This window comes from Nannospalax galili, unplaced genomic scaffold, assembly GCF_000622305.1.
Source record: "Nannospalax galili isolate Female #2095 unplaced genomic scaffold, S.galili_v1.0 scaffold278, whole genome shotgun sequence".
Classification (NCBI taxonomy): Eukaryota; Metazoa; Chordata; class Mammalia; order Rodentia; family Spalacidae; genus Nannospalax; species Nannospalax galili.
This window is the reverse complement of record NW_008347536.1, coordinates 6,566,958-6,577,756: the sequence shown is the minus strand read 5'-3', so window position 1 is coordinate 6,577,756 and position 10,799 is coordinate 6,566,958. Positions and strand designations below refer to the sequence as shown.

The window sequence follows — 10,799 nt, the reverse complement described above, 5'->3', positions numbered from 1 at the left end:
GTATTGTCCTTTTCATTTAATTCCAGGAATACTTTTATTTCTTTCTTAATTTCTTCTTTGACCCATTCATCATTCAGGAGTGTTTTGTTTAATCTACATGAGTTCATGTAGTTCCTAGGGCTTCTTTCAGTGTTGCTTTTAAGCTTTATTACATTGTGGTCTGATAGAATGCATGGAATTATTTCCATTTTTTGTGTCTTTTGAGGTTTGTTTTATGTCTCAGTATGTGGTCAATTTTAGCTAAAGTTCCATAGCGTACTGAATAGAAAGTATATTCTGTGGTGCTTGAGTGGGATATTCAGGAGATGTCTGTTAGGGCCTTTTGATGTATGGTATTATTCAATTCAGATGCCTGTTTATTCTTTGTCCAGTTGACCTCTCTAATGGAGACAGTGAGGTACTTAAGGCCCCTATATTGCTGAGCTGAGGTTAATCTGTGTCTTAAAGTTCTGTAGTATTGTTTTTATGAAATTGGGTGCATCGGTGTTTGATGCATATATGTTCATGATTGTAATATCTTCTTAGTCAGTTGTTCCTTTGGTCAGAATGAAGTGATCCTCTTTATCTCTTCTGATTAGTTTTAATTTGAAGTCTATTATGTCAGATATTACAATTGCAACTGCGGCTTTTTTCTTAGTGCTGTTTGTTTGGAATACTTTGTCCATCCTTTCACCTTAAGGTAGTGCCTGTCCTTGAAGGTGAGATGCGTTTAAGACAACAAAAATATTGATTTTGTTTATTAATCTATTCAACTTGCCTGTGTCTTTTGATTGGGGAGTTCAGGCCACTGATATTTAAAGTTGTTATTGAAAGATGTGTATTGGTTTCTCTCATTTTAATTTTTGTGTGCATTCTTAGTCTATTCTTGTGTTTCCACAATTACACCTTTATTTAGTCTCTTTCTGCTGCCTCTTGGGTGTAGTCATTGCTTTCTTCCATTTCTTGTAATGCTTCAAGTATTCTCTGAAGGGCTGGTTTTGTGGACATAAATTCTTTCAGCCTATTCATGTCATGGAAGATTTTTCTTTCCCCTTCAACTATAATAGACATTTTTGCTGGGTAAAGTATTCCGGGTTGGAATCTATGATCATTAAGAACTGGGAATACTTTTGTCCAGACTCTTCTGGTTTTCATAGTTTGCATTGAAAAGTCACTCGTAATTCTGATGGGTTTTCCTTTATATGTGACTTGTTTTACTTTTGCTGCTTTCACTATTCTCCATTTGTTCTCATTTAGTGTTTTTACTGTGATATGTCATGGGAAGTTTCTTTTCTGGTCCTATCTATTTGGGTGTTCTATGTGCTTCTTGTATTTGTATGGGGATGTCTTTCCTTAATTTTGGGAAATTCTCTTCTACAATCCTGTTTAAAGATCTGGTCAATACCATTAACCTGAAATTCTTCTCCTTCCTCTATGGCTATGATATGTAGATTTGGTTTTTCATGGTGTCCCACATTTCCTGCATATTCCATTCCTGGGTTTAAAAAAATTTTTACATAATCTTTGCTTAAGTAGTCCAATTCTTCAACTTCATCCTCGCGTTGATCTGTTTTCCATTTCATTCATCCTAGTGGTGAGGCTTTCTTCTGTTGTTTCAAGTTGGCTTACTGAGTTTTTCACTTCCTTCTTCATTTCAGCCTGAGTTTTCTTCAATGTTTCTATCTCTTTTGTGAGTTCACTCAGAAGTTTATCCATATCTTCTTTTAGTTCTTTGATTTGTTTCTGTGTTCTTTAAATTCATTGAATTCCTTGATCATGTTTATGACTGCTCTTTTAAATTCTGTATCCTGGGTTATCTCTAGAGGGCTCTCCTTGTAGACCTCTTCTACAGGACTGGTGGAGTTTTGTGAGAACATATTGTTTTGGTTTTCCTTTTTTTTTCCGTTGTGATTTTGGCATGTGAATTTCTTTTGTCATTTGTGATTCTGGTATGAAAATCAAGCCTCCTTTCGTTGAGTTGAAGTTTGCTTCTCTTGTATTATTGGTGTGCCTTAATTGTTTTCTTATTGGGTATGCAGAGCTGGTTGGTCTGGGTTTCAGTTTCTCTCAGATTTTATTTTAGAGGGAACTGATAGCTTCAGATCAGCTACTCAGGAGCTCCCACAGAGGCCCAAGTCAGGCTCCAGTCAGGTAGGCTCAGGCTTCCTTCTAATGTTTAGACCCCTACTAGTGGTACTCAGAGTACAATTTGGGAAGTTCCCTAAGGGGAGGCTGGATCTAGGTGTTCTCAGGCAGTCTGCTGAGTTCTCAGCTCCTACTCCAGGCAGGGGCCAGATCAGGCACTCTCAGGTTGTCTGCTAAGGTCTCTCTGAATTTTTGTGAATTTCACACAGTATATTTTGATCATAGTTAAACCCCTCTCCCATATCTGCACCCCTCTTACAGCATACCCGCCCCCCGCCTTGGATTTTATGTACTGTCATATATATTAAGGCCTATGGAGTCAAGTTTGCATCCTCAAATGTCCTTTGGTGTGTGTGTCTATCCATTGGAGCCTGATTAACCTATCTAGTGTCACATCCCTAAAGAAAACTGACTTTTCCTCTCTCAGTAGTTATTGGTTACCAATATTTCCTCAGCTGAGACTGGGGATTCTTCCCACTTCCCCTCTTCTATGCTGGAATTTTGTTTGGCTCGAGCTTGCAGAAATCTTTGCACAAATACTTTAATGTAACATTTACTGCCATAATTTAAACAAACTGAAAACAATGAGCACATAGTCCCTTAGTTAATATGCTAACTTTAAAAACTGAATTAATAGGGGCTGAAGAGATGGCTTAGTGGTTAAGAGCACTGACTGCTCTTGAAGAGGACCGGATTTGAATCCCAGCACCCACATGGAGGCTAACAACCATCCATAACTCCAGTTCCAGGGGATCAAATACCCTCTTATGATCTCTGCAGGCTTTGCATGACCCAGATGCACTTACACACATGCAAGCAAAACACATACATAAAATAAAAATAAAAAATATTTTTTAAAAAATGGAGTCAATAACAATATACCTGGAAAACTACTATAGCCAGAATAACAAGAGTAAATCAAAGTCATTCAGTTGAGGTAAAAGTAATTTAGTATATCTGGCATACAGTCTGACAAAGGTCAAAGCCAGCAGTTCTTCTAAGGAGAAAAGTTTCATAACCCCTTTTACCCAAGGCTCAGTGACCATCACAGAACAGGGGGTAGGAAAATTCTAAGAGCCAAAGGTAAGGGAGGATCAGAGAGAAGCAGTGTCTCCTGTACATGACAGGACCAGTAGACTCATGAATCCACACAGCTGTGGTTATCTGCACAAGACCTGTGCCTAGCATGGAAGAAGGAGGGGTTCACGAGCCCCCACCCCTAACTGAGGAGTTATGGACAGTTGATGACTATGGATGTACCACAGTGGTAGAGCCCTAACCTACTCTATGTGAGGCCCTCTATTGGGTCCCCGGCACCACAAACAAAACAAACAAGAAACAACTGAAGGTTGAAAGATAATATGGCTTTAAAAACATGTAGGATGGAAGATGTAGCTCAGTGGTAGTGTTTGTTCTGCATGCTGAAAACCTTGGGTTTGATCCCCAGCACATTAAAAGGAAAAAAGAAAAATTCTCATGTTGTATAAATTGTATGTATAAAGGAAAAATAAATAGCAAATTATTAAGTGTTTAGGCAGTTCAAGTTAAAGCTATCTCACAGTATATAAGTACAAAATGTTCTAAGCTGAATAGCTACAATGAAAGCCCCCCACCCCCAACCTTTAACCTTAAAAGAAAATGTATACTTACCTTGAATGAGTCCTCACCAAAGGGCAGGGACTCTCCATAGTATCGATGTTCAGCAAACACTAACATAGCCTCTAGCTCCTCAGCCACATTCCACATGAACCCCTAGGAAGAGTTTACAAATTCACAAGTTCACAAGTTTTTTTCTTAGGATGTAAAGTCCTTTACAGGTCATATGAAATAAATGTTAAACCAGACCCATAGGGCTTTGTGAAAAATTGTGTCATGTATGTGTGTTTCACAAATAAATGCCACAATAGCTGTTTCATTGCTCAACATCAGTTTCACACTGTATTAGAGCAAAAGAAAAATAAGCCCAAGCTGTTCATCTGTTAGTCACTTTAACTCTTATATCAACTCTCTGACCCTAAATCAATATTTTGTGTCAGTGTTCAAACTGTGGTGTACCAAATATTCTGGGAAAGATATGAAGGTATCTAAGTCAGCCACTACTTAAAGACATACACAGATAACATAAAGGAATTAACAGTATAAACAGGCATATCAAACTCCGTTGGGTTTTAATCTTATTTATTAGAAAGTTAACAGTAGCTAACAAGCTTCAGCTGGGCTGCAAAGCCTGTAGAGCACTGGGGTCTGAGATTGAAACAGCACTCTACCTAGAATAACAGCAGGAGTTAGGCAGAGAAGCCACCCTGTGAGTTTGGCATAAAAGGGAAGAAGAGAAGATAGACATGGCAGCGCTGGGTTTCCAGAGAATAACAGTAGGAACCTCATTTCTCAGGAGTTATTTTATTTTCAATACATTTACATTCTTTTTTGTTTCTTTGCTTTTTGGTTTTGGTAGCTTGGTTTTTCAGGCTGAGTGTCCCTATAGAGCCCAGAGTGGCCTCAAACTTACAATTCTCTTGCCTCAGCCCAGGAAATTAAGTTCTTAACATTCTGAAGAAAACAGTGACAATGAGGAATGCACTAACAGCGTAATTGGATTCGTATCTTTACTTTCAATTCTGTTGAGTTCATGGAACATTTACTAAGCTCTCCTGAATACCAGGCACCATGCAGAGTCTGGCACTGCAGAGGGCAGAATTCCCCACTTTACAGCAATTCACAGGCGAGCTTTGGATCCAAATTAGACCATCTTCTAGCCACAGCACTGACAAATGAAAAAGAGAATGTTTTCTTTACGTGTATCCTTGTATATTGTTTTGTTAATAGACGTATTATTAAAAACTGATAAAAAATATAGGCAGTGGAGCTAGCTAATAGAGTATACTATTTTAATTCTCATAAATTTAAGAATAATAAAACAGGAAGTTAAACAAAAATACAGCTGCAACTTTACTTCGGATCCTTCCAACTTAAGTCGAACTTCTCTATTTTTTTTCCTTACTTGTATTGGCTTTATTTCAGTCTTATTCATTAAGTCAATAAATATTGACAGACCATCTACGATATGCATAATATCGTACTAAATAAGCACACAAAAACTCCTACCCTTACACTTACCTCCTGGAGGCCATAATCAAACACTATGTACAATAAGACTCCCAAGTCTATCTGCCTTATAATTAAATTTTCAAAAAGAAAGTGGTTTATTATTGAGACAGGGTTTCATGTAGCCCAGTCTGGTTTTAAACTACATTTCTAGAAGAGCTGGTTTTGAACTCTTGATTCTCCTGCCCTCATTTTCCAAGTGCTGGGATTAAAGAGTATTACAATTCAAAACAGTAGGTGCTTGGTCATGTATACTGCAAAATACTGTTTCCAGTTTATCACTATAAAGGTAAATTATTTCAGGAGAAGAATTTCACAAATGTTCACATCCCATGTGCTAGAGAGCTTTAGTGTCAACTTGACACACCTGGTTTGAGGGAGCCTCAATTAGGGAATTGCCTCCATTGGACTGGCCTGTGGCCATTATCTGTGGGGCATCTTCTTGATTGTTGAGTGATGTGGGAGGGCCCATCCCACTGTGGGTGGTGCCACCCCTGGGCAGGTGGGCCTGTGTTGCATAAGAAGGCAGGCTGAGCAGGGGCCAGGGAAACAAGCCAATAAGCAGCGTTCCTTCAGGGCCTGTGCTGCAGCTCCTGCCTCCAGTTCCTGCCCTGAGTTTCTACCTTGAACTCCCTGATGAACTGTGACCTAGGAGATGTAAGCTGAATAAACCCTTTCCTCCCCAAGTTGGTATTGGTCAGAGTGTTTTGTCATAGCAATGAAGAATCACACTAGGACATACCGTATTATTGCAAAACCAGATAATGTCTCCTTCATTACCAGTGTAGAAAAGAATGGATCCACCATTTTTCTTCCAGTGTTTATCAGCTATTAGGTACCGCTGTTTAAAAGTTTTCACGTTATTAAATCCAAAATGATCAACCTATGATGTTAAAAACAAAACAAGATATAAAAACAAAACAGACCAGTATTAAGGTACCTCAGTCTTCCATTAAAATCAACGTACCCTATAAAAACTTTAAACATTTAAACTGCATTTGGCTTTGTTATTAATGCTAATACTGATGCTACTCTGAAATTGTTTTGCTTATATAGTAAGATGAAGCAGTATTTGTTATGGTGGTCAAGATTTTCAGTGGAAAATAAAAAAATACAATTATAAAATCGTTGCCAGCCCTCAAGGCCTAGTTTCCCTTCTTTGTTTGGGTGTTGAGCATTGAACCTAAGGCCAAAATACACTCTACCAACAGGCTACACCCCTCACCCTGGTGTCGGTCCACAAGGATGGGGGACATTTCCTTAGGTCTCTTTCAAAAGAACCACTTTTCTATGTAATGATACCTTACTCTTGACACGTTTTTGTCTATATTAACCAGAATGGCTTCCTTCATACTATTTTTTTGTAAATGCTCAGTTCTTTAAGAAGAGAGTCATGGAAATAAAATATTATGGAAAGACAAAATGGCAAATAAGAAGGAAATAAGTGATTCATCATTAAGTAGTCCATCATAGAAAAAAAATGTGAGATTCTGTTTCCTGTACTATAAGAGCTTGAAAGGCAGGAGGAATAGAGCAGAGTGTTTGTCTTTCGTAGCATATTGGAAACTTAGAATAATTTCCCTGCTGGGCCCCATCTTTAGACCAAGGGACCTTACCATGCAAGACGACAACAGTTACCACTGCTGTGGTAGAAATTTTAAATGAATACAGTTCTAAATCAATGGTTTGTCATGTATCTGAATATGAGATCCCTTTGCTAATGGTAAAATTTTGTCTTTTATTAAACTATGAGCTTTCCTTTTATTCATTTTTTAAACTAATAATGCCTTTTTTCTTTTAATGCTTTTACTTTTACAGGTCTAACAAGGTCCTCCTGTTTCTGCCTCCACTGTGCTAGGATTAGAGGCATATACCACCACACTCAGCTTAAATTTTTCACAGACATGTTATAGTCTAGTAACAAATGCCTGAGAAAATATGCAAAGTTATTATAAATTCAATAGTGGTTAAAAATATCATCTAAATACACTTGAGAATTATATTGTCTGCTTGGTAGGAAAATGGATTTAAACATTCTCACTAATAACTCTGAAGTGCTCAGTACCTTCCCTCTGACCAAAGACTGGGGGCCTCAGAGGGGCAATCATATTCGAAGTTGCCAAAATGTTATGAAGCAAATAGTTTCTGCTCTACTGTTAAAAAAAGAGATGGAAATATTCCACCCCTGAAGCAACTCAAACGTTCCAACAAACAAAATGAAACAAAACAAGCCCTTGTTTTCTTACATAAAGGTCATTCAAATGGCATCACCTGCTGGCTAAACAGCTCTACAAACCCATAGCATGACTGATAATCCCCTAGGGCTTCAGGCAGTAGACCCCTGCAGCTTTCAGATGAAAGTACCACTGTGAAGATTAAATACATAAATGGTAGGAAATTTTCTAACGTCAGAGAGTGCTATTGTACAATAAGTAGGAAAATGCCCATTAACTTTTAAATTAGATCATAAATGTAGGACAGGATGAAAACCTAGATCTCAAGGCCAAGCTCTTGGATAACGGATTATGCTGCAGAGATATCAGTTGTTTAAACCTCCTCCTCCTCCCCTCTTCTTCGCTTCTTTTAATATTTTCTTTCTTTTTAGACAAGCTCTCTCTTACTCTGTAACCCAGGCTGGCCTTGAATTTGAGAACCTCCTGCCTTAATCTCCTGAGTGCTGGGATCACAGGCATGCACCACTATACCCAACCTAAATCTTTCTTTTTTAAAAAAATTACTTTATTATTTTTATTTTATGTGTATGAATGTATTGCCTGTATGTACATAAGTGCACCTATGTCATGCACTGCTCACAGAGGTCAGAAGAGGGTGTTGGATTCCCTGGAACTGGAGTTACAGATGGTTGTTAGCCACCAAGTGGGTGCTCGGGATCTAACTCAGGCCCTCTGCAAGAGCAGTCACTGCTCTTAACCACTGAGCCATTTCTCCAGACCCTTAAATCTTTCTTAAATACATATTCATATCACTAAAGTCTAACAATTCGTTCCCTTATTTTATTTATTTTTGTTTGTTTGTTTGCTCTGTAGCTCACATTGACCTGGTACTTGCTATGTAGCCCAGGCTGGCTTTGAACTCAGAAATTCTCCTGCTTCAGCCTCCTGTGTGCTAGGATTACAAGTTGTGTCACCATATCTGGTTCTATTTTCCTTCTGTTAAAAGTCAGAGGATATTGCCACGCCTTTAACCCCAGCACTTGGGAGACAGAGGCAGGCAGATCTCTGTACGTTTGAGGCCAGCCTGATCTATACAGCAAGGTCCAGGCCAGATGGGGCTACAGGGAGACCCTGTCTCAAAAAGACCAAAAATAAAAAAAGGTCAGAGGATACAACATATATCAGAAGTCAGGGCAGTGGTTATCACTGCAAGGGATTAGGGACTTCTGGAGTTAGAATGACACATGTCTCTATGGCATAATAAAATAAATTTATAAACAGATTTTTTTAAACATTCAAAATTTCACTGAAGATGGAATAAAGTAAGTATGACCTTTACATTTCTATTTGACCATACAATTACATATTAATTGTAGCACTAAATCATAACAATATTACTTTTTCCACTTAAAATATTTATTTTAGGGAATGGTGCAAAAAAAATTAATACTAAATAAAGGCATTACAGAAAGAACTTAGCAAAAGTGATGAGAGTGCTAACAATCACACCATAATGAGGTTGAGTTCTGTGTAGAAAGTGCTAGAATCCAGAAGCAGAGGCACTGTCTCACCCCGGGAATCATGGCAAGCACAACCTAGAAGGTAACATGCAAACTGAACCTAGAAACAAGAATGTTCTCAGGTGCAGAAGAGCATTTCAAGCAAACAGAGCAAGAGCATGGGAAAACTTCGGTCCACTGTGCAGAGCTAGTTTAGAGTCAAAAACTGTGGCAAGACAGATATGGTTTATGAGGGGAAGAGGCAAGAAATGAGATTAGATTCATCATCTGATGAAAATGAAAATCTTCCCATAAACAGAAACTTAGCTGAAATCTAAGATTCTTTCTCTAAACCATCAGTGAATGAAATAGGATCACCAGAAACAGAGACTTGAGGTAGGACTTTTCTCTTTGTCTCCTGCCAAGCCATCAGTGACTAGAACATCAGGCATATGGTATATCTATACACAGGGAATAAATGAATATATCATGTACCCTGGCTCTGCAATTACTATAAAAACAGACTCAGTCCAACTTCAGAGAAAAGCATGACCCAAAAGAATGAAAATGAAGCACAAAGTTTTCGAGATCAAGTTTGTGCAGGAAGGCTCACCATAGTTTTGTTACTGGCTTTGGAAGAGTTGCAAAACACTATAGTGAGATATGCCTTTTGTCACAGATCTTATGCCTTTAGAAGAACCCAAGCCTAAACTGGAAGGCCACTCCTTGAAAGTTCAGTCCGTCCAGCTGCTGAGGAAGTGGGAACTGCCATGCCCTTAGCTACAGGGAGAAAGTATGAATTTATATCATCCTGTTTTATTAAATAATGACAAACAATATAGACAAGAGACCAGTACAGGGTAGGGAGAGAGGACTAGTCAGCCTTCTGTCAAAGTATACTATCAAAAATATTTCTGACCTTGTGACTGAATTATAGTCAAAGTTTATAAGGCTGGAAAGACTTTAAAGGTATGACTCTTAGTCACAATTAGGTAACACAAATTTTACCACAATAACAGCATCATATAAAATGTATATCATGATTCATCCAGCAGCATATGAGTGGTTGGTGAACCCAAATGTATTACAAAACATTGTTGGGATCAATCTACAGAACTTGTTTTCCAACACAGCTTGATAAAGAGATATGAGAGAGGTGTGATGCCCATGATAGGAAGTAATCTGTTCAAAATATAGGTGAGAGAGAGATCCTGAGGCTGGGGAGGCCCTGCAGAGGCAGGAGAGGAGGGGTCCACAGCATAGACAAAGGGTGGAACTTGAGCAGGATGAAGAAATCCCCTCCCAGCACTCGGGAGGCAGAGGCAGGCGTATCTCTGTGAGTTCAAGGCCAGCCTAGTCTACATAGTGAGTTCTAGGACAGCTGGAGCTACAGGGAGACCCTGTCTCAAAAAGACCAAAAAAAAAGGGGTGGGGTCAATATAATTCTTTAAGAGTCCATGTGTATTGCTAAAGGCTACATAACAAGAAACAATGCCAGACAGGAGATACCTTCCTTTGAGTTGTTGGCCAGGGTGGCCCAAGAGACTCCCAGACAGTAAGCCAGCAGAGAACTGGGAAAATGAACAGCAAACCCTAATCTTATCTAAAGGAATATTGGCAACTGATTGCTGCTAGATGAGGAAGAGTTGATCTTCCTAAAACAAGGAACTCTAGATAGGCTGACTAGATTCAGCAGATGGACAAGCACTGGGGAACGGCTGGGGGTGCCGACAACACAGTGGACAGTAACAGGGATGACAGAGTATATGGACTCCAGTGGGGCGAGGGAGACTATGGGAGGGTGCCATTTGGGATGTGGGCATATAGATGAATAAGATGGTTTGGGATGTTCTGTATGAAATACACACACACAAAAATCAACAAATAAAAAAATTAG

At 38.9% G+C, this 10,799-nt stretch overlaps 1 protein-coding gene across 4 annotated transcripts in view; it reads right to left on the bottom strand.

Annotated features, from left to right (window-relative positions):
• The window catches only part of LOC103742987 (lysosomal Pro-X carboxypeptidase), a 76,664-nt gene that overhangs the window by 35,069 nt on the left and 30,796 nt on the right, over nt 1-10,799 (bottom strand). For 3 of the 4 annotated variants that reach the window (XM_017800907.2, XM_029568818.1, XM_008844194.3), the window contains exons 2-3: nt 5,972-6,112; nt 3,775-3,876 (exon numbers count right to left, since the gene is read on the bottom strand). The exons of the other annotated variant lie outside the window; for it this stretch is intronic. In XM_017800907.2, coding sequence (XP_017656396.2) covers nt 3,775-3,876; nt 5,972-6,112 — 243 coding nt within the window. The remainder of the gene's footprint in view (nt 1-3,774; nt 3,877-5,971; nt 6,113-10,799) is intronic. 4 annotated transcript variants of the gene reach the window in all.